This window comes from Erpetoichthys calabaricus, chromosome 14 (assembly GCF_900747795.2).
Source record: "Erpetoichthys calabaricus chromosome 14, fErpCal1.3, whole genome shotgun sequence".
NCBI classification, from domain to species: Eukaryota; Metazoa; Chordata; class Cladistia; order Polypteriformes; family Polypteridae; genus Erpetoichthys; species Erpetoichthys calabaricus.
Genome location: NC_041407.2, coordinates 46,226,095 through 46,251,577, shown reverse-complemented (window position 1 = coordinate 46,251,577; position 25,483 = coordinate 46,226,095). Strand labels below are relative to the sequence as shown.

Below are 25,483 nucleotides of genomic sequence, written 5' to 3'. Positions count from 1 at the left end.
AGATAGATAGATACTTTATTAATCCCAATGGGAAATTCACATTTTTTTTTTTAGATTAGCTTAGTGGCTTTTCCTTTGAAGCTAATTGAAAGGAGCAAATCAAATGACTTTTTCTTAGAGATCTAGAGGCCACCATGTTGCATTGGACAGAATTTAGAAAATTGTTTTGAAAATGGACCACCTGAACTTTACATTTTCAAGAAAAAACATAGCATTTTATAAATATGCTTCATTTTTCTATTTTCTGAACTGAATTATGAAATAGATGCATTAAAAATCTATTGTAATTGCTTTACTGTAGAAAAAGTAATAATAAGGAGTATACTCATATTGTAAAAAGTTGAACCTTTGGTTTGGGTTAAGAATTAACTTGTTTAAATAAGGTGAGCGGCAGAGTATTCTGATTCTTTACTTGGATTTTGTGAACTGCAACTTCATGTTGGGAAAAAAATAGATGTATTGGTTGTATCTGTCATAATGTGTAACACATTTTATTGTGCTTTAGGAATCTTCATACTGTAGATAAAAGCAAAGAAATGAGGGGCTTAGACTATTACAAAGCCATCAGTTGTTGCTCATATTGAAATTCTGTCCCAAAGCTGTCAGAACCAGAGTTTGTTAATAGCAGGCTGATTTTGTAAAGCCATTCTCTGCCTTTTTCAGCCCTTAGAAACAAACAGGTTTAAGTTATCATTTGTGTCAGTAACTATAATTATGTTAGACATGCTGTATTTCATAAAGAAGCTTAATGTGGAATTTATGGTTCTTTTCTTTTCTTAAAGTTGGCTGCTCTAGAAATAATGAGATGCTGTTTAGAGATAATAAAGCTCTCTTTCCTAGTTCTGCAAAGCTAAAACCAATGTTTCAGTGCTGCTAGAGCAGTCTAGGGTAACAGTGTCACTTCCACATTGTAGATGGAAAAGAACACCTTTTTACATTTATTCAAATGTTCAGTTTTCAGAATTACCTTTTAAAATTACACTTGCTGCTTTGATTATGCCATATTTGCTCCTTAGCTATTTGTGATGTAAGTCATGGCCTGGGTCAACACAACATCTTGGTCTTCCCAGATGTTTTCTCAAGTGTTAGATTGTCTCAGAATGGATTTATGCATCCCAGACAGGCTTGATTCCGGCCTTACAGTAACTGCACATACAGTCTTAGCCTCTCCATGACTGCAAAACTGGATTAATGTCAATAGTCAAAACACTGTTAATTGCAGGGTAGACTGATGAGATTTTTAATGCATTTTGAGTCATTCAATAATTACCATTTTGGAGGAAAAACCAGAGTTATTAATTACTTAAGTCACACATATAAAAATGCTTTAATGTATCAACACAAGCCTGGTGACTGTGAATGCTGAATTAGAAAATTTCAATTAAGACAGTCAGTGAAAGAGTTTGACTTTTGATTCACTGATCACCATATAAAACTTAGCACTGAGTCTTCAAATGATAAGGACACTATTTAAGGTTTGCACATTGATGACAAATTTTATTTAGCAGATATAATGAGACTTAATGTGGAATTGGAGAGGTTTTGATTTTGTTTTTTTCAGACCAGAGAGCCTAACTTTCAGGTAATAACATCTTTCCATTTTGGCTTTTCTTTATTTTTTATCGTCCACCTTTGCATTGAAAGGACTTAATGTGACTCTTATATTAGAAAGTTTCCAAGAATCACATGCTGCTTTACACAGCCCAGTCTTACAAAATAAAAAAATAGATTTAAATTCAAGCAGACAAAATATATTTTAAGACTTTTTAGAATATATTAAACAAAGAAATCTTCTTGGTTGACAAGTAGGTGGAATGGTTTATGTACAGTACAACTATCACACATTTATTCACACATATTTATTACTCCTAAGATCCCAGCCATCAAAGCTAATGTGAGAGTACCATTTCAAACTCCCCCTTCCCATCCCAGTTCTCTTCACGAATACAAACTTTGATCCTACTGATACTCTGCCAGTGTTTACCCAGTAGGGATGCACCTTTCAAGGCTGAAATGTATTAGCCAATACAGTGTATCAGTGATGAATATCTTTTAGTCACAATACTAAAGCAAGGTTGCAGAGCCCACCACTTGGTGAACTGTCTTACAGAACTGAGCATTACTTTGTAGTAATCTGTTTGTGACTGTGGAACAGCCCTTAATAACTACATTAATTCCTCATTATAAACCAATAGGCAATCAAAATCTGAGCATCCGCAAAAATTAATATCAAACCACCCTTGTCAACCCACTGAAGAAAGTCAGACATCTATTCGGAATGGTTATTAAATATAGCTTTTACATTAATAAAAAAGGCTGAACTCCTAGATACAGAAAACAAAAGACATGTTCACATGTTTGGAATTGGTGTTTTAGGAGATCCTGAGTTTTTTGCTGCATTTTGAAAACAACACAGTGGTCCAAGAAAGGTGTGTAGTTGGCCTTTGAATGGTTTTTGTAATAGCTGTTCACTGCTGGCTCATTTATGGTGGTGATGCATATCCTCCATGGTGACATGGCCCCATACGCCAATGACGAATGCTTCAATCTGGCACTCATTCTCTCCTCGGGCAATCTTAAAATAACCATTTTCTCCCCAGTTCTTTCCCCAAGAGTTGGCAGCGATCTACAAAAACAATGAAGAAGGAATTTATACAAATATTACCTACAGAAGCACAAATAAATAAAGTGAAATAAATAAAGGGCTGACGTCACTTTCCAAAACATACAGAGGTCAAGATTTTAATTTTAAATGATGTTATCCTCACTGTCTCCACTGTGATCTGATTGGAATAAAAGTTTTGTTTATTTAACAGGCAGCCTTGGAATCACAATAATACCTAAATCAACTTACTGGAATGTTTGACACATTAGTGCTTAATCCTGAATATATTGTGTTAAACTGTGGTAAATTCCAAGCACATTGTTTAATATTGCTCAACTTCACCTTACCAATCTATTATGGTGCAATGGAAAAAGGATGTTTTGTTTTATTTAAATTGGAAAGGTTAAATGCACTTTATGAAACCACTCGTAAAATGTTGTTAGAATCAGCCAGGCAATAATCAGTGATGCCTTAATTAATCAAGAATGCTGGATCTTTGCTAACCTTTCAATCACTTTATCTTCTTTCAGTGAGAATTTCAAGGAGTGCCTTCCTCTTTCTTTCTATGTTCTCTGGATTTATTGGTGGGTATATATATATATATATATATATATATATATATATATATATATATATATATATATACACTGTATATTTTTTTTTGTAAGATGGGAGTGTTGCATAAGTTACTGACATGTACTCATTGTAATCAATTCCTTAAAATCAATAAAATATTTTAAAAAGATTGACTTGAGTAGTACACTGAGGAACAATAAAAGAATGTTAGAAAACTTAGCCATAATTACAAGGTGATCAAGATCCTTATAAATTTCACAAAGTCCAGGAGATCAATTTAATTTAAAATACAGTTTTCAGGTAACAAATGTGAGAATCTTACCCAGTATTTAAGAGTCTCTCCATTGAGTCCCCACTCTTCACCCCATCTGAAAAAATATGTTACATAAGACTAATTTACATTTATGAACACAACTTCACACTTTTCATTTAGGCAATTATAGATCTTTCAGATCTATAAAGACCCATATAATTGGTTGCTTTCAATATTTCAAATAGACTGGAGGCCATAGGCTCAAAACGTAGAATTAGAACAGTATACAAAATGTCATAATATAATCTCTTAATAAAATGTTTTCTAGTGTTGTGATTTTTTTTTTCAAATTTAATTTACTTGGATTGAGAAATGAGTCAGGAACTAGGTGTTTTTTTAGGGAATTTGACCCACTATCATATTTTAAGCCCATAAGGTGTGGTAGAAATTTAAAATTGTATTAAAGAAAGAAACCTCATCTAACAGGACAAATCAGTAATCAGGCAGGAGAAAAGACGTCCATTGTATCTTTTAATTACACCTTGGCAAAATTCTTTAGCGGGGGTATTCTTTGAATGTTACAGCATGGTCAGAATGATCACAGAAATAAAGAGTAGAGGTTCATTTTACAAACTGTTGAATTTACATAACATGTCAATCAATGCAAACATTTACTCTGCTTGGTTCGTTGGTTTACATCCAAATGACATATAAAATATAAGTCTATTATATTCTGGTTCTTCTTTATACCCTTGAGTTGAGCCACCACCCTTGAAATTTCTGTACATTTAACAACTGTCCATTCTGGTTGTTTACAGGACATCTGCTGACTTCTTAGTCATCTCTTCGTCATCTTTCAGTACATTTTGTTGTTCACTTCACCTTTACCTGGTTTCCAACATTTATTAACTCTTTATGCTATTTCTTTAAGATGAATGCTATGCTATCCTAAAAATTTTCCTCCATATTCCACCCTTTGGGACTTCTTAAATTCCAACAAAAACTGTAAAGACCAGTTTCCTACTGTATCTCGATTCCCAATGTGTATAAAATGTGTGTATATTAAATATGGACTAAAAAGAAGTAAAGGACTGCCTGGCCAGCTGAATTTGGGGAAATAACAAATCAATGTAAATAATTAATACCTAAGATAAATCCCATAAATAAATAATAGCTAATAAAGATAAATCACATAAATCAGTAATAGCTAATAAAATCAATTCTAGTGAATAAACAATAACATGTATCAAAGTCCCTTTTCCTCAGAGTATACTGGCATTACATGCTTTCCCCTGTAAATCTCAGATTTGTGTCCCATAACCTCATAACTATCAAGTACAATGATTAAACATTGTCAACAACTATTTGATTTCCTTCTTATACAACAAACATTGGCTATTATTAATTTATGTGATTTATCTCAGGTATTAGTGTTTTCCACTGATTTGTTATTTCCCCAAATTCAGCTAGCCAGGAGTCTTTTTCTTCTTTTTTACTTTAAATTAAATTTTATTTGTTGTTATAAAAATACAAACACACACTGCAATATGAAAAATAAACAGTCTAAACATAATTGCAATTAATGTAACATGTAAAGGAAAGAGTTAAGATACAGTACATTCATCAGAATCAACACGTGAAACAACATTCTTACCAACTGTGGACAGTCATATGATGATGAATACCCTATTCATAGTATTTCAGATATTAAACTGAAACCTGGTAGACTATATACTTTAAATCTGAGAAGTGTAGCTTCAATACTGATTATGCCTACTTAGACTAATTCAGAGTTCAAGATACTACTGTATGTGAATAACAGATTACAGCAAACATAACTTCATCCTGCAAGGGCTACTGGAGTAAGTTTTAGCTGGTACAGGACTGCTGTCTCTTAGTACAAATTTATCATTTGTACTCTTGTTATACCTTATTTCAAAATATTGTTGAATTGCTTTGAAGCTATTTAATGTACTTGGATTTAGTCAATTACCTTTACATACGTTGGTGTATTTTTAGATGACCTTAATAAACTGATCTTCTCCAGCGGTGGGTTCTCTCATAACTACTCATTTCACCAATGGGGATGCCCTGCCCACTCTTACCTTTGTGCTTTAAACAACAATTTCTGGTTCATGAATAAACTTAAACAGGTAAAATTTGTTTGCGAGATCATAAACATTGAGAAACACTGGTCTAGACTATAGGAGATGGACATGAAACCTCAAGGTAATAATTTTAAAAACCAATTGGCCAATCATTGTGTGGTCTGCTTTTATGCCAATTTTGTAATTATTATTAATAATAATACATTTTGTTTATTTATATATTTATAATTGCTCAAGGTGCTTAAAACAAAATAGTATCTGCATAGAACAATAAACAAATAAACACTTGGTATACAAAAGTATTAAACAGAATGAAAGAAAGTATAAACTAGAGTATAAAACTAAATTCAATGTGAAGCGAAATGCCTGAACAAATCACATGATTTATGATGTAACACACACATACACAAATTATCTTGAGCATCTCGACATAGAGATCATGGCTGCATCATGGCTGCCACAGTTCCAAGCGTTCATTTGATGCGTCCTCTGAGCACGTCCTCAGAAATTAATGTGGCGTGTGTGCGAGTTGCAGTACCAGCAAAAAGTTGGGAGGCAGTGCGATAAAAGTCGGAATGTGACGTCACAGTCTCTGTTTACTATCTACATGTGACAGAAAGCCACTTTGAGGATCCTCTGGGATTGATGTGCATGCTTCGATTTTTGATGAATGGTTCGATGTGGTGAAGCAAAATGCTGATATACAGATGCATTTGTGGTGCTTTATATTAAAGCGTAGCATATTCCCCATCGTAATAACACAATACATTTTAAAAGCCTCACATATCAACTTCTGTTCCAGCTTTTTTTTTTTTTTTTTTTTTTGCACCTTTACAACAGTATCCGAATGTATGGCAATGAATTTGAGCCACAGAGAAAAAAATGAAGAACATGGTGAAAAGGTCTATTTTGTGATTAAAGTGGATATTTCGGCTTTAATCTTGAAATGTCCACTTTAACCTCATAGTTTACTTTGTCATTAAAGTAGACTGTCGTAAACATCATCTTTAAACCGACCCAGTTGTTAATCGCTACGTCCTTCTGGGGCTTCCTCCTGACCTGACAGCAGCAATCTTCACAAGAACACATTACATTTATGATATTCCAGCACTCTGCACATTTAGAATCCTTAGATTTATACTTGATATCACTTTCATGATGAAGTGTATTAAAGTATGTATGTTACATTTTACAGATAAGTCGTTAACTTCATTTAAATAACAAATACTGATAATTATAATTACACATGTTGCGGCGGCATGATCTGCCTCGCAGGGAATCACATCTTCCCTGTCTGGAGTTTGCATGTTTTCCTGGTGGGTTTCCACAGTGTGCTCCAGTTTCCTTCCAAAGACATGAAGGTTAGGGAATTTGGTGACACTAAAATGATGCTAGTGTATGTGTATGTGTGTGCTTGTGTTCACCTTGCAATGAGCTGATGCCCCGTCCAGAGATTGTTTCTGTCTTGCGCCCTATGCTTGCAGGAATGGGTGCATCCCTAGATTGATGGATTTAGTCATTAAAAATCCTTTTCAGAGATATTGCAGCAGGGTAACCTTGGAATTTAATAGTTGTTTCAGGCAATTCATAACACTGTGAAGCCAAACCTTTTCTCACCGTGATGATATCTCCCACTGCCACCAGGTGGAATCTTCCAGATTTACGTAAAGAATGCATGCAAGTATGAACAGTACAACACTTGCGTAGCAGTAGCGTCTACTGGAGATTGAAGTATAAACCACTGGAGGGCAGTGGCAGACATGTTCTCCATTCTGGACAGCACAATATCATGTCTGACAGTGTTGAATGCTGCACTAAGATCTAACAGAATTAATATGCTGGTTTGTCCTGAGTCTGTTGCCATAAGCAAATCACTGGTTACCCAAAGCAGAGCAGTTTCACATCTGTGCTGTGCCCTGAAACCAGACTGAAAAGGTTCCATCAAATTATTGGAAGATAAGTACTTAGTGAGTTGGGAGGCTACAACACACTCAAGAACTTTTGACAGAAAAGGTAAGTGAGAAATAGGCTGAAAACTGTTAAGATTGTCAGAATCAAGACCAGACTTTTTTTAACACTGGGGTTACAGAAGTGATTTTAAAAGTGGCTGGCACAAAGCTGGTGTCAAGAGATGTATTTATTATTGTTGTAACAGTCGGGATTATGGCATGAAGGCAGGATTTAAGAAGTGTGGTGGGGATGGGGTCCAGTACTCAGGTAGTCGTCCACCTCTTATAAAGCAGGTCATTGACAAATGCAGACGTGACTGGTAAAAATTTAGTAAAGGAGCTGGATGGAGTGGGAAGACAGTTGAAGATATAAATAGATAATGGATTTATGTTAGTTGAATTTGTTTTTGTTGTTCTAATATGTGCATCAATTTCAAATAGTGTCAAAAAAGGATGGTGTGTATAAAACTGGGTTCACATCCCACGTCAGCCTCTTAAGCCAATTAACTTTATTAGGAGTACTTCAGTTTTTGTTCAACATATGGGAAAAAGTGTACGGTTGATCGACCCTACGTAAATGAATGTGGGTTTGTGCTTGCATGTGCTCTGCAATGGACTGTCATACTGTTCAATGGTGCTGTAAAGATGAAAGGAGTGTGATGAGCAAATGGATTGATGGATGACTTGTACATGATGTGGCATTGTGCCACACTGGGCGGTAACTGTTTTCTCACTGCCTTGCTGGGTTTTCTCCCACATTCTTGAGGTCTATATTATAGATTAAATAGCTACTCCATATTAATACAGTATATGAGAATGTGGGACTCTGATTGAGTATGCCCTGTAATAGACTGACTGGCTTCCTCCTTTATATATTGTTCAGCTAAAACTCTGACTTCCCCTCTATGTACAATGTGGCTAGACAGAGAAATAACTGGTACATGGAGATTCAATACCTCTGACTTAAAAATGTGTACCTAGTTAAGGTGATCACGTAACATTTGCTTCAACTACTACTGTGTTATTCTAGTGAATGACTTGACAGAAATAAAAAACTCTGAAAGAAAATAAAATAAAAGCTCTACTCTGTTGCATTGGTCACATTTTAACAGAGTATGATGCTTATTACACTTAAATATTTCCTGTAAACAAGAACCTTTATTACTTGAACCTCCGGTCTGGTTTAATAATTATGCACGGGATAGAATAATGCCTGCACATTTCTGGAGTTTATCCAATCATTCAAAGATAAAAATGTGCCTTTGTTCCGCTAATGAAATGATTAACTTGAGCAGGATTTTATCTGAGAGTAGTTCAGTAGAGGTGCCATGTTACTCTAATGTTACTTATTCTTTCAGGTGAGGCCCCCAGCATGCTGGCTACTGTATTCTGAAGCATTTAGAAGGTAAAATCAAGTGTGTATATCAAAATCAAATCAGGATATACAAATTCAAGAGAACAACATATGTACAACATAAATCATAAAACAAGCTATTTCTAAAAGCAAGGGTTTTAAAATGAAGAATTTAAAAAATTGGGTAAACCTCATTTTTTAATAAAAGCTGTTGAAAAATCTATCCATCTGTCCATCTTACAAACCCACAGGAAAGCCAGAGGCTAAAATGTAATCTATCTATCAGCAGTTGTGCCGGAGGCTGTAGATCCTCTATCAGCTTTTTGCTGGGACAGTAGATTACAATGTGCTCAAATGGACCACAGTCACACCCTTCTTGAACAATGCATATTTTCAATTCAGAGCAGATTAATATTGATTGTGTACAACTTGGCATTCTTCCAAACAGCAGATGGCTACTTAGGGGTTCAGCGGCCAGAAACAAAATGTGAATGGCACTGCACAAAGTGTAATCCTTATCAGCAGTCTCTGCAGTACTAGACTACATAACATTACACCAGGCTCAGAAGAGGTGATGATAAAAAGTTTCAGCCATCCATCCACCTATTCATTCAAATAATCTCTATAATCTAATTTTAAGGCTGTTGGGCACTGGAGCCTGTTAACACATTCTAATACAAAAGTGATTGTTATATGTCCTCAGTTTACTGATACATTCTTCATTGACATATCAGCATTCTTGTTCAATGGCTCGCATTAGTGTCTCTTGTAGTAAGCACTGTATCTTCTGATGTACATATTTTGCACATTTTTTAAAATACATCCAGTACTAGAACAATGACACTTTAAGAGCAGTAGTGAGAAACTGATATCTTGATTCAAGCCCGGCCACTGCTTGTGTGCTAAGTGTATATTCTGCATGTGTCTATTGTAGGTTTTGCTCAGAGTACATCAGTTTTCCTCCTACATACAACAGAGGTGTTAAACCCAATTTTACTGAAGGTCAAAAATAACACTTTATATATCAAATGATGGCCAGAATAGATTAACAAACTACCTCCACATTTTCTTTACAAACTCACACAGTTACCTCTTTGTGCACCACAACTATGTATTCTGTCTTGCGTCACTCTTAAAACTGCCATTCCTTTTTATCAGCTTTTCTTTGTTTGGACATTGCTGCAGGTTAGAGAAGCTATAAGGGACTGAAATCAGCCTTCAGTAAAAATCAGTGCATAAAGTTAGGCACATTTGACAATTTTGTAGCTAAAGTTAAGTATATTTGTTTACACTTGCATTATACTGCATTAAGATCAGACTGTACTTGACCACATTAAAAAGGGTGCAAATGCACTTGGCATGGATCATACAAACCACATTTGATTGATAGATAGATAGATAGATAGATAGATAGATAGATAGATAGATAGATAGATAGATAGATAGATAGATAGATAGATAGATAGATAGATAGATAGATAGATACTTTATTAATCCCAATGGGAAATTCACAAATTAGTCAGAAACAGATATTGATTACTTTTAACACATATTGGAATGCAAATGTGTCTTCTATTCATATACATCAGTCATGCTAGTGGAAATGAAAAAAGAATTGTGTAGAGTGGTGGCAGAAGTCAGGTAAGCCATGAAAGGGTGGCCATCCCTGACACCTGTGCAGCTTTAAAAAGTGACTGCAGTGGCAGCAGTAATGTGTGTGAAGGCAAGCTACCATCTCCTTCATGAATTGTTACATCTTTGGAATCATGCTAAAACACTAAAGTTCTTTATGGCAAGGTGGCAATTTAACTTCTTTTCTCTTTTTCTTGATGGGTCATTTCGAGCAGCCAATTTCCATTCAAACTGCAGGGTACTACTAACCGTGGGGTGCTGGGCTACACAGATAAATGAAAACGGACACTGGAGATGCATTTTAATGCAGATGAAAATGTATTCTGGATAAATTATTAACACTGTGGTGGGTTGGCACCCTGCCCGGGATTGGTTCCTGCCTTGTGCCCTGTGTTGGCTGGGATTGGCTCCAGCAGACCCCCGTGACCCTGTGTTCGGATTCAGCGGGTTGGAAAATGGATGGATGGATAAATTATTAACATATACAACCAAATGAAATGTGAAATTTACATTAAAGGGGTTGTTTGGGAAAAGTGATGGTTATCTCTCTTTTGAATATTGATTAAGTTAATCACTTTAAAAAGATCAAATGGCCAGAATCGGCCAGCACCCAGACACTCCTGTTTACATCCTGAGAACATTAAAGTTAATATTATTTGCAACTCTAAATTAGATCTTTATTTGTAGTATAAGCGTTCCCAGTAATAAGATGGTAATTCTTACAGAACTGGTTTCTGCTTTGAGCTTGATGATGTTGGGATAAGCTGCAGCTCTCTGTGACCTTGAACTGGAATGAGCAATTGCAGAAAATGGTTGGATGAAATCAGAGCCCTGGCATGCTGATGTATTTACTGAGTCTTATCGAGTAAACCTTTGATGGGAAGTGAAACTGCCTTCTGTTTCAAAGATATACTCCTTAGTCATTAGATCAAAATGGCTAAATAATCAGGCCTAGATACCAATCATGAATAGTTTCATTCCTACAAGGTGACATACTGTAGCTGGAGTGAAAATATCATGGGGAAAAAATTTGATTTGTAACATGAAACAATAATAATGCAAATTAAAACCTAACAAAATTATTTTGATTTAACTTATCTGGTAAATATTCCTTAGCACCTTGATTTTTCTGTATCAATATTATGCACATGGTGGCACAGTGATTAGTGCATCTAACTCAAAGGTCCAGGAAACTAGATTTGAATCACAACCCATTTGTGTGTAGTCTTCTTTTTCTCTATATGTGCATTTTCCTTCAAAAACTCTGGTCTCCTTCCCAAGTCCCAAAGATTTGTAGGTTATGTTAAAGGGTAGGTTCAGTGTTTATCAAGTCAAACGTATTTCTTCACAAACATTATATTAATGCATTTGCCATCTGAAATTATGTTCTAAAGTTAAGCATTTTCTATAAATGTAAAAAAAATCATAGCCACTCCTGGTATTTTATAATGAAGCCTATTGTGCTCAGAACGCTCAGAAAACAAAAGTCCAAAAACGTTATGAAAATATCAATTTTTCAAGCTAAGAAAGTTGTCGAGCATTAATCTGTGAGATTACACACATATTGTAAAATAGCTTATACAGTACATGCCATATTCAAACGTAAAACACCAATATTATGAGATTAACATTTTTTAAAAGAAGACCACCTGTGTGGACTACATCAGTGCTTGTCTTCATTCATAAAAAAGCGTTTCACTTTCAGGGGTTGTGGCATTTCGAAAAACAAAATTACATTGTGATCAATTAAAGTATCTATCTATCTATCTATCTATCTATCTATCTATCTATCTATCTATCTATCTATCTATCTATCTATCTATCTATCTATCTATCTATCTATCTATCTATCCATCTGCTACTTCAAAGAAGATTTATTTGGTAAGTTTTTAGGCTTATATTTTCCAGTGGCACCCTGTGCCCCAAAGGTTCTATTATAAAACACCAGAACTGGCTATTTATAGAAAATGATTAACTTTAGAACACAATGTTGCGTGGCAAATGCATATATACCATGTTTGTGAAGAAATACCTTCGACTTGAAAAATACCAAACTTTTTCTTTACCTGGTTACTCCAGTGACTGTTAGTTTGATGACACTTCCTCTGCTTGTCCATTTACTCTGAACTGGCCTTAGAGTGCATGGGTGCTTGTGTAGGAGTGTGCCTGGTGATGGACAGCTGCTGCTCCGTCTATTGCTAGCTCCTACACTGGATGTAATTCTTTTGGGATAATCTCTGGCTACGTCTCTGGCTACCTGTGACCCTGCAATTTAAAAAAGCAGGTTCATTAAATGGATGGGGGGTTTATTATTCAATGTCTTAACTACTTGTGGCCACTTTACCTGAGTTACAATACATTATCGAGAGAATGCTACAGTTTAGAGGAGCAAAAGCAACTATGTTAAGAGTCTTGAATAATGTTGAAAGGTGTGACAGGGGCTCAAAAGTTTGTAACTGACAGAATGTGCTGTGATGTAGAGATGAACAAACAGGATTACTAAACACTGAAAGAACTAGAGCTTGTACTGGGCAAGACAAAAGCTAAATTCACTTTTAGAGAACACATATTCTCAATAGCCCCACTAGGGTATTTTCTTCCCTTTTTATTTTTAATTCTTCTGAAAATGTGCCCTTCCAATCTGATATTACAGTATATTGTGTTTTGGAATAAAAACCTACACTTTTGTAAATTTTGTGCTCTGGAATAATTTTGTTCAAATTCCAAAGAGTGTCGCTGCAACAGTATTTTATTCCAGTTTTGTTTATTTTGAAAACTGCATGATTTTAACCTTAATCTTCTTTCAAAGAAAACTGTACTTCTTGAGGACGTTGTCTTGCCAGTTCCAAAAACAATATGTTGCTCAAAAAAAGAATCTTTTATATCTCTGGCCAGCATTACTTCCTTCGAAAATTCTACAGTCATTTCCCTGACAGGATTAGGAAAGCCAGCTTCCTTTGCTTCCCATAATAATTTGCAAACTACTGGCTAGTATTTCCATGAAGAGAATATAAAAGAAAAAAATAATAATAGGACCAGAATATTCCCTGGAAGACTGCCATGTCATTCTTGCAGACAGACAGCAGTCAGCAGACCAAACAATAGCCCTTCTAGCAGGGTCAACTTGCAAACAGGAGCATTTCGTTTTTCCCATCCTATGGTTATTAAAATATGATCATTTATGAATCCTGACATCTGACAGGTTTCAAAAGGATTCTCACGCATTCTAGGAACAAGTAGAAGAAAGCCTCAACTCAGTAGTGATGGCTAGTTTAACTTCAGTTATACAGTATCATCAAGCATGAACAGACCTCGTGTAGAAAAGCTCAGTGCTCATCATTGTGGCATCATACCTGTCAGTGTGGAGAGTGCAAGTTACTTCACTGACTAACATGTTCAGCTTACTGACTAATAATGCTGGTGAGAGAGTGGTGACATATTGTATATTGATCCTTGATGCATCTAAGAATTTAATTGTACTCTGTGTACGTCACAGCAAACTTGGACTTGAAATTGACATTATTAATTGTGCCTGTATTCGCGTGTTCAGTGGTGTGTCCAATGATGAACTATTGCCCTGTTCAGACCTAATGCCTGTCATTCCACTGCTTCAGTCAGGACATATCTCAGTAATGATTTATTTAATTCATTCATTCATTATCAAACCATGCTTCATTCATTTCTAGGCCAAGGGGGCTGAAGCCCATCCTTACAGCATTGAATGCAAGGAGCAACCTTGAATAAAGATATAGTCCATGGTAAGGTACACTCCCTCACACCCTCTCACTCGCTGTTACCAAGCCTGTTTTGAGTGGGTTAAGTGAATGCAGAGAAAGATGAACAGCCATCATGCTGACAGTCACTTAGGGCAAGGGTCAACCATGGTGTAATGATATGATGGACATAAGTGGACTTAAATTTATAAACCTCATGATTAATACAGTAGATCATGCATTTGGAAAAATAGCTGTCTTTCAATACACTACTCATTCCTTAAAAGCATACAACATAAAGATGCTGAAGCCTTATGTGCTTTTGTTGCAATGTCTAACAATCATCTCTTTGCAAAGAGTCTCAGTTGCTCTAGCACTTAATGGTTCTAGCACAAAATGATATTGTAAATACACATTATATACTGCATGTTATTTATAGCTTTTTGTGTTACTTTTGTTGGTATTGTATTATTGTCATCTGTTCTAAACATACATGCACATAAGAATTTCATTGGACTTGGTACAGTAAATGTGCACTTACTGTAGTTAACTTAATATGTAATCTCTTTATTTAATCCATTTGTTTTTGTTTTTAGTGTATATATAACATCTCATAAGTTAAAGGCTACAAAACTCTTTAATTTGTTAAAACATCCAGTCTGTTAACTAATGACATCTTTATAATATTTTTGCAGCTTTTTTCTTTGCATGTATATTTACTTATCTTAATAAACTTTAATATAAAGAAAGGAGAAGGTAAATAAAGTGAGAGAGGATTTCTTCTTTGGATAAAATGGCTGCTTTGTGCTTTCTACAAAGAAGGAAGACCTTTGCTTATATTTCATGGCCAATGGGGGTTAAAAAATAATGGGAATTCCAGTTTTCTTTCAGCATTCCATAGATATTCATTTGAGAGGCTTAAAAGAAGCTCAGAACTGTCCAATTGTGGTTACCGAGGTGGACTGGCACTCTTTTCAGAGGTGGTACCTTTATAGAACTGAACTGGATTAAGTGGGTTAAATCACAGAAGAATTGACTTTCCTCACATTCCTGTTAGTTTCTCCCATAGGTTAACATTCATTACCACCATTTGATTTTAATGGTGTGCTAAGGCATGCTCCTCTACCAGTATACTGAAAGTTGTTTTCATGTCCCAAAGCCTTCAATTTACAACCAGATGGAATCACTCATTAGACAGTAAGCTTAAAATATTTTCATGTATTCTGGTAAAGGAGGTGTGCTTTCTTAATCAGTGGATCTCTGGGGAGTTCACTCACCAATAATCTATAATGGCTTACTTTTAATACAAATTATCATTCAGAATTAGAGTTGTTGCACCACACAGAGGCGGTTATCTGCTTAAGCTTGTTCAAAGGTGTGATAATTGTAGAATGACTAAAGTTTTTGAGCATGGAAGGAAGCAAAAGGACTATGAGGCTCAATTTAGGCCTAAGGCAAGATAATGTGTGAAACTGCTATCTTGCAGATGTGGTGTGTTAGGTGGGAGGGAGGATGTCTGCTATGGCAGGTGTTACGCCAGATGTTTTTAACTTGATACATGACCACTGTATGGATTTCTTCTTTGCTCATCCTGCAATAGCCAAGAAAGGTAACCGAAGAGTGAAGCAACATCTGGGGATAGAGGCATATTTTTTATAGTTTGTAATGCTGTATTTTACTGTCCATCTGCCTGCAAGTGTTTGTATATGCTTAGGTGAGAGTGGGGACAATGAAAAAACATCTGTACACTATGTATGGCAAAACCAGCTCAATTCATTTTATAATAACACAGCTTTGGAAGAATTGTTTACAAATATTTTTGACAACAAGGGCACGGGCAGGCTGAGAGATTATCTCAGGGTTACACAGTGAATCAGTGCCAGGTAGTAAGTAGGTGGCTTATTCCCTAGTTAAATGCCTTAGGTCATGTATAAGACTGGAAGGATATGGTACTGAAATTTTAAAGCATACCATAGGAATTCTGTCTAACATAAGACTTGCGATACTTGCATAAGAGAAAAAAACATTTTTGTTCTGAATTTGTCTAGAAATGTGTCTGCTGAAGAGGAATTCTGTTATATTATCCCAAGTTGGCTATCAATTGCTTATTCATTTGTACCCCTCATTGGAAACTTCCCATTTTTTTAGCCACTGCCAGCACCCATATTGTTTATTGCAGGTTCATGAGGAACATTTGGTCTGGACATTGGGAATAATGCCAAAGTCAACTCACGATGGTATGTTCACTCCATTGAGAAGCAGAGCATATTCATCCCCTCATACACATCCACCCATGCTTGTACCAAGCCAGCATAGAGACACCAATTAACATAGTATATATATTTTGGGGCTGGGAAGAAAAACATGAATATTTAAAGAAAATCCACACATGTATGAAGGAATAGCAACTGCTTTACTCTCAATCTGAACATATCCTCCAAATGTTGACAGACATTGTGGATGTCAGGAAACACCTTGTGTTATGCTTCCACTGAGGCACATTCCTTTTCATTTTCTTAAAATTTTACTGACAGACGAGATTCATTGCTCCCATGTTCATGGCATTTTCCATAGAAAGGCACTGATGTGCATGATTCCATAGTTAAGGTATTTGTGTGTAAGATTATTTACTATAACACTCAGAAACTACCTTAATCCAGCTCAGTGCTGCGCGTGGCAGAGCCTATTCTGGCAGCATTTGGCATAAGGAGAGAAACATCCCTGGACGGGACAGCAGTCTATTGAAGGGCTCACCCATGCAAACATCCAGATGCAGAGACAAACCTAGACTTGCCAATCAATCTAGTTTTTTAGTCAATCATGATACAAAGAATGGCAGCTGATTCCTGCTTTCTCTCCACTTGCTCTTCTAACTCAAGATTATAGTCTTCTTTATACAGTATGATAATTGCTCACTTAATGTAAAGAGCTTTGTACTGTGAAATGAAAAATCATACACAGTTAAGTCTGCCTAATTGAATGACAGCTCCTCTTACCCAATGATTCTCACTGAGTGAGTTCCATGCTTCTTGTATTGTGGTGGTTTGTTCTCATTCAGTGGAACGTGTCGATAGATCCCACTTTTGTAAATAAAGAAATCCTCATGGACCTCCATGATAGCTGTAAAAATGAGAAAGAGAATTTTGTAAAACAGAGGACAGCAAGATCTACTGAATGTTCAAAGAATATTGTCAATAATAAACATTTTTTTTTTACTATTAAAGTCTGGTTTGCCAACACAACTGGTTATACATGGTGAAAAAATAAGCATGGCTAGATAAGACTTATGTAAGATAATGTAGATGATGTGAAGCCATGGAAAGGCTAAACTGTGAGGGTTTTCTTTTGAATTGAGAACTAACAGTAAAGCGCTGATCCTAGCTAACATGAAGAACAGAGCATTTCATATAAATAAATACATAGACATACATTCCTTAATGAACAAAAAAAAACCCATCTGAAATAAAGCAAAATGTTTAATATATGTAATTGTAAATATAAGGATATACCATGCATAGAAAAGCTGCATAAATTAAAAATAAGACAAAACCAGATTGTTCACAATCATATACAACCATAACAGAATGTATTCTTAGTATCTAGCACAAGCATAATAGATATAAAGGCCAAAATTAAAATGATCCAATTTGTTTATTTATCCATATTAATTTATTTGAATTAACAGGTATGGGGAAATATCAGAAAAAGAATAAAGTAGTATCTCATCTTAGGCATCATGTACAGTGGAAAATTGCTTTGTTTCAGAAAGTGTCTATAGAGAATTCCTTAGGTTGCCCCCAAAGTACAACTTGCATACCTACTCACATGTAGAATTACAATTGCATATGAGTAGCTTTAAATGAAGCATTTCAGTGTATAGTAACATTTTAATGTGGGGGGCTGAGACTCTGTGCACAAAGCTACATCTGAGGCACATACCAGAGCTTGTATAACTCCAATACAGCCAGAGAGTACAAAGCAAATTATCTGCAAATGACAAGACACATTTAAAAAGGAAGAGCTATAGTATCGGAGATTGTTCATTGGCATCCACATGCTGTTTACTACAGCATTGTGACCACATGTGTGTGCTGTGACGTGTGAGTCCCAGTCTTGCACCCCAAAACACGAAGCTGAGTCTCATTACTTTAGCGACACCATCTTTATTCAGCTTGAAACAGGAATAGTGTGGTTATGTATTGTAGCAGGATCTGCCACTCTCCTATACACAGACACAGCAGTCAGGCAGGGTCATGCCCAGGTTAGTGGCCAAGTAATACTGTGCCCTGCGCATTTATAATGTTCCTTGTATCACCCATCAATGGCAGGTGCTTATAGCATGACCGCGATCTTTTCGGATTCGCTTTTATGGCGAACTGCATGGCTATGTCTTATTTGTGAAACGGAGCCGTGTAATTATTGTTGCTACGTCTGATTGGTGAAACGGAGTCTTGTGATTATTACTGCTACGTCAGATTGGTGAAACAGTCATGCAGTAGATCCACTGGTGGCTTCTCTCTGGCAAAAATATAGCGTATCTAATGGAAAAAAAGTAATGATTCGAGTGTTGCCCAATGTAGTGGAGTAAGAGTAGAGTTTCTTCTTCACAAATGTACTCAAGTAAAAGTAAAAAATATGGTGCAGTAAAGCTACTCTTAGAAGTACAATTTTTTTAAAAAGTTACTCAAGTAAATGTAATGGAGTAAATGTAACTCATTACTACCCACCTTTGCTCCTGAAGGAGGTTGTAATCATTGGCACCTAATCTGGAACACCTGACTCTAATTTTATGGCTATTAAGAGAAAGTAAATGTAGGGGTATACTTCCAATTGACAAATCTGTACTTTTGTTAATTGAGATGATGAGAATGAATACACCATGTACATTTTATGTGTCATTAGTTTGAGTATATCACCTTTATCTGTAGGCACTGTTTTCATGAAGATCTAATATTTACTTGTTTAAGTATGTTGAAACAGTCAACAATTTCCATGAGGTGTATACTTTTTCAGATGTTCAATACATCAGGTTAGTTGATAAGTCTAAATTAACTCAGTAAGAGAGTGTACATGAGTGGGCTCTTGCAAACAGACCGATGTCTTGTGCACTTATGCTTGACTGGTGATCCTTAAATAAGTAAGAATGAGTGTGCACAGATGTGATCTGTGATTGATTGACTCATATGCAAGTTAGGTTAGGTGACCCAATATGTGTGAGTTTTAGTTTATAAACTAACCCATACACCTTTAGTATATGAGTGAGAGTGAATGTATGTGTAAGTATGCCATATATTGGACTAGTGCCTGTAGGATCAGTTCTAGTTTTTCACAATAATATAATATAAAAATCAGACTGAGGAGATGGATGGATAATTAATTTATAAACACTCCCAGTTTGTGTTGTTCAGTTTGTTCCTGACTGAATGCATTTGTTCTTGTTCTAAAATCACTTTTCCATTTGTATAAGGAATGAAGCATAGCCAGAGTAACTCTGTTTGTGTTTTGCTTCCATTGATTTCTGAAACCACCTGCGCTATCCCATCTGGGTTGTTTCTGAAACTGTTTGTAGACCCTAATATAAATTAGAAAGGGCTCAATAAGATCTTGCAGAGCTGGATGGTGTTGCTGAAGATTCTGTGGTGGTAGGCAGGCATGAGGAGCCCCAGTGGTCACCTCAGAACCAGTTCCCAGAAAGAGAGAGGTAGTGATAGTTGGGGACTCAGCCATTAGCGGGATTGATGCACAGGTTTGCTCCAGAGAAAGGGAGTAAGGGAGCCTTCTTGGTACACAGGTGGGAGACCTCCCTGGAAGGTCTCCAGGTCTAGAGCAGGGATGGATCCCAGTGGTCATTGTCCATGTTGGAACAAATGACATACATACATATAGTTCTGTGATCCAAATTTAAACAGTTATGTGCCAGGCCGAGGAGCAGAACTGACAAGGTAGTCCTCTCTGAAGTTCTGCCTATGCTACACTCCAATCCAGGTAAGACTGAGTAGATTAGAAGGCTTAACATGAGGCTCAAATCTTGGTGCAGGATAGGAAAGTAAAGTTTTATGAGGCATTGGGACTCCTTTTGGAACAGATGGGATTTGTTCTGCCACGACAGGTTACATCTGAACTAGAGAGGCACCAATGTGTTGGGGCGGTGTATATGTAGGTTAATCAAGGATTCTTTAAGTTAGGGTATGGGGGGATTAGCAGGGAGCTATGGACAAGCCAGGCTTAGAACTGTACATGAAGGAACAAAAAATAGTGTAAAAATAAAAATGCATAGTAATGTAAATTCTAACCCAACATTTAACACTAGAATTACCAGAGTTTACGAAAAAACTCGTAGATTCGGCCCACCTTAAATCCATTCACACCTCTCCACCAGCGTCCTTTGTTCTCTAAATGTGCCAATAAAAACAAGCTGCAAGCAGCTGGCTATTCCCCACCAATTTAGAACGTGCACGAGCATCTCCCAGCGCATGCCTTGATTGATTATCTGGGAGTGAAGTGGAGTTTTAGAGTGGAAATAATAGATCGTTATTTGGAATGTGAAGTCCAAACATCAAATAAACACTTTAACAAAAGGTTCAAGAACAATACAACAGCTTCTGTGGCGTAGCGGTACGTTTTGCTGTCTCAGAGCACAGCAGGCTTACTGTCCATCAGAAACCTGAGTTTGATTCCCCGTTGAGGATAAAGAGTTCTTTTTTTTTTTTTTCTTTTTAACCTCAAACGGACATACAGTGCATCCGGAAAGTATTCACAGCGCATCATTTTTTCCACATTTTGTTATGTTACAGCCTTATTCCAAAATGGATTAAATTCATTTTTTTCCTCAGAATTCTACACACAACACCCCATAATGACAACATGAAAAAAGTTTACTTGAGGTTTTTGCAAATTTATTAAAAATAAAAAAATTGAGAAAGCACATGTACATAAGTATTCACAGCCTTTGCTATGAAGCTCAAAATTGAGCTCATGTGCATCCTGTTTCCCCTGATCATCCTTGAGATGTTTCTGCAGCTTAATTGGAGTCCACCTGTGGTAAATTCAGTTGATTGGACATGATTTGGAAAGGCACACACCTGTCTACAGTAATCCCTACTCCCCACGAGTAGTTTATATGGTTATTTTTATATTGTCATGCTTGGGCCACAGATTTGCACAGAAACACAGGAGGTTGTAGAGAGACAGGAACTTTATTCAAACACTGCAAACAAACATTTGTCTCTTTTTCAAAAGTTTAAACTGTGCTCCATGACAAGACAGAGATGACAGTTCCATCTCACAATTAAAAGAATGCAAACATTTCTTCCTCTTCAAAGGAGTGCTCATCAGGAGCAGATAATGTCAGAGAGAGAGAGAGAAAAAAGCAAACAATCAAAAATCAATAGGGCTGTTTGGCTTTTAAGTATGCGAAGCACCGCCGGACAAAGCAGCTGCAAGGATGTACAATGTAGAGGAAGTCTTTCAGCATTTTTCAGAGGAACGTCCGTATCCTCTAGGCCAGTGTGCGAACAGCCCCGTTGCTCACACCCCCTCCGTCAGGAGCAGAGAATGTCAGAGCAAGAGAGAGAAAAGCAAACAATCAAAAATCAATACGTGCTGTTTGATCTTTTAAATATGCGAAGCACAGTGCAGGAAGCATATCGCTTGACAAAGCAGCCATATGTAAGCCCAGCAAGGAAGAGAGCAATGTGAAGGTAATCTTTCAGCGTTTTTTGAGGAGCGGCCGTATCCTCTAGGGGTGCGAACAGCTCCCGTGCTCACAATATATTTGAGGAGTTTTATTTAATATGTAATACGCGCTCTGGTTGGGTAGCTTCTCAGAAATCAACTGGGCAAACCAACTGAGGAAGCATGCACCAGAAATTAAAAGACCCATTGTCTGCAGAAATCTGCGAACCAGCAAAAAATCCGCGATATATATTTAAATATGCTTACATATAAAATCCGCGATAGAGTGAAGCCGCAAAAGTCGAAGCGCGATATAGCCGAGGGATTACTGTATATAAGGTCCCACAGTTGACAGTTCATGTCAGAGCACAAACCAAGCATGAAGTCAAAGGAATTGTCTGTAGACCTACGAGACAAGATTGTCTCGAGGCGGAAATCTGGAGAAGGTTCCAGAAAAATTTCTGCTGCTTTGAAGGTTCCAATGAGCACAGTGGCCTCCATCATCCGTAAGTGTAAGAAGTTTGAAACCACCAGGACTCTTCCTAGAGCTGGCCGGCCATCTAAACTGAGCGATTGGGGGAGAAGGGCCTTAGTCAGGGAGGTGACCAAGAACCCGATGGTCACTCTGTCAGAGTTCCAGCGGTCCTCTGTGGAGAGAGGAGAACCTTCCAGAAGGACAATCATCTCTGCAGCAATCCACCATCAGGCCTGTATGGTAGAGTGGCCAGACGGAAGACACTCCTTAGTAAAAGGCACATGGCAGCCCGCCTGGAGTTTGCCAAAAGGCACCTGAAGGACTCTCAGACCATGAGAAAAAAAATTCTCTGGTCTGATGAAACAAATATTGAACTCTTTGGTGTGAATGCCAGGCATCATGTTTGGAGGAAACCAGGCACCGCTCATCACCAGGCCAATACCATCCCTACAGTGAAGCATGGTGGTGGCAGCATCATGCTGTGGGGATGTTTTTCAGCAGCAGGGATTGGGAGACTAGTCAGGATAAAGGGAAAGATGACTGCAGCAATGTACAGAGACATCCTGGATGAAAACCTGCTCCAGAGCGCTCTTGACCTCAGACTGGGGCGACGGTTCATCTTTCAGCAGGACAACGACCCTAAGCACACAGCCAAGATATCAAAGGAGTGGCTTCAGGACAACTCTGTTAATGTCCTTGAGTGGCCCAGCCAGAGCCCAGACATGAATCCGATTGAACATCTCTGGAGAGATCTTAAAATGGCTGTGCACTGACGCTTCCCATCCAACCTGATGGAGCTTGAGAGGTGCTGCAAAGAGGAATGGGCGAAACTGGCCAAGGATAGGTGTGCCAAGCTTGTGGCATCATATTCAAAAAGACTTGAGGCTGTAATTGCTGCCAAAGGTGCATCGACAAAGTATTGAGCAAAGGCTGTGAATACTTATGTACATGTGATTTCTCAGTTTTTTTTATTTTTAATAAATTTGCAAAAACCTCAAGTAAACGTTTTTCACGTTGTCATTATGGGGTGTTGTGTGTAGAATTCTGAGGAAAAAAATGAATTTAATCCATTTTGGAATAAGGCTGTAACATAACAAAATGTGGAAAAAGTGATGCGCTGTGAATACTTTCCGGATGCACTGTAAAATTTATAAATTGGTATGCACTGTCAGTTAATGAGATTGTTATATTTTCATGTGGGATGCTCCTTTTAAAATATTTTTTAACAATTGAGACTGCAATTAACATGAACAAGTGTCCTTATAACAGTTATTTTTAAGATCCATAACACACAATCAGACAGAACACTGCGTAATAGAGAGACAGACAGGCATAAAAGTCACTAGATATATAAATAAACAGGGAAGGCACATGTACTGAAAAAAAAAAAAGATCAACATGTGCGTTGATCCTGCTGCACTGAATAAGCTCACATGCTCTAACACCCCCCCCCCCCACTCCCGATCTGACTCTAAGTAACAGCGCAAGTACAGACGCAAATCAAGTGTATGTGTGTACTGTATAATATTAACAAAAAGAGCAGCTTACTACTGAAAACAGCAAATATAGGAGTGAGTGGGGATTGAACCGGGGACTCTTGATCACACTTGGTTTGCATCTGTACTTGAGCTGTTTCTTAGAGTCAGATGGGGGGGCTGTTAGAGCGCGTGAACTTATTCAGTGCTGCAGGATCAACGCACATGTTGATCTTTTTTTTCTTTCAGTAATAGCGCCAGCATAAATCCACACCCGATCTGACGCTGTTCGTTTTCAAATAATATTGCATTACTGCGATGATATTTGCACATATATTGTCTCTTTCTTTCAGGTGTGTAGTAGGAACCACAGCATAGAGAGAAGTGTGTACATTGTAACAGGTATACATGTTGTAAATGTAGGAAAGACGATCCTTGAGTGTGTGTGTTAACAGTTAACATTTGAATTTGATGATTGCATATAGCGCTGAACTTACTGCTCTGTATTATTCTATCCTCTGCATGTCCTGGAGTACAAAAGAAACAGCATACAGCAACATGTGGGGACTAGCAAGATCGGGAAAAAAAACACGCAGTCACTGATTACAAACCGCAAGATGTTATGCAAATGAATATGAATAATATGAATAATGTTGCATCCGTGCCACAAAGTTTTCCGAAATGTACTATACAGGTCATAAAACGAATAATTCCAAATATCTTATATGCCTATGTCTGTGGTTTTTTTTTTTTTTTGACATCATACACCATAAGGTGCACACTAATTCAGCATGAGCAGGAACACTCAATAAAACTGAATAAAAAAAAATCAAGTGACGGTGAGATACGAAGAAGGCAGATTCGCCAGCGTTTGTGTGTCAGCTTTTATCCCTCCAGATGAGAGAATGTCCAGTTCCATTGTCTCAAAACACCACTCACATCTCCAGTTATTCCATTTCATATGAAAAGTAACAGCGTCAGATCCCTGGGTGGGGGGGGTTGTGATAGTATATATCGTGATTGTGATTTAGAGAGAATAAAAGTTAAAAAAACGGTAACTTTTACAAGTCCTATAAATGCACACCGTGTGTTACAGTCACAAACCAAATGTATGTGTGTACTGTATAATATTAACAAAAGGAGCAGCTCACTACTGAAAATGGCAAAGTGAGTGGGGATCAAACCAGGGACTTTTGATTACAAGTCAGCAAATCTTACCACTATGCCAATGAAGCTGTTGTTTATTCCTTGAATTTTTTGTGAAAGTGTTTACTTGATCTTTGGACTTCAGGCTTCATACATTATATAGTTTATGCCTACATTTTGTCATTTACTACTAAAATATGAAAAACGTTTCTGTTTTAAAAATGTGTTTACACAGATTACTGTAGAAACGGAACACACATGAGATGCGTGTGTTCCAAATAGCGATCTATTATTTCCACTCTAAAACTCCATCACTTCAGTCACTCCCAGATAATCAAACAAGGCATGAGGTGGGAAAACTTAGTGAACGTTCTGCGGTGGTGGGGAATGGAATATCCGGCTGCTTGCTGCTCGTCTTAATCGGCACATTTAGAAGACAAAGGAGAGGTGAGAATGGTTTTAAGGTGGGCCGGATCTACGAGTTTTTTCGTAGACTCTGATAATTCTAGTGTTAAATGCAAAA

General features: G+C 37.1%; 1 protein-coding gene across 1 annotated transcript in view; it reads right to left on the bottom strand.

Moving 5' to 3' along the window:
- Positions 1–1,469: 1,469 nt before the first annotated feature.
- tinagl1 (tubulointerstitial nephritis antigen-like 1) overlaps positions 1,470–25,483 on the bottom strand; it is a 113,193-nt gene continuing 89,179 nt past the window's right edge. Inside the window, exons 10-12 of the mRNA XM_028819067.2 lie at positions 17,187–17,310; positions 3,504–3,549; positions 1,470–2,626 (exon numbers count right to left, since the gene is read on the bottom strand). Coding sequence (XP_028674900.1) covers positions 2,480–2,626; positions 3,504–3,549; positions 17,187–17,310 — 317 coding nt within the window. The 3' untranslated portion in view covers positions 1,470–2,479. The remainder of the gene's footprint in view (positions 2,627–3,503; positions 3,550–17,186; positions 17,311–25,483) is intronic.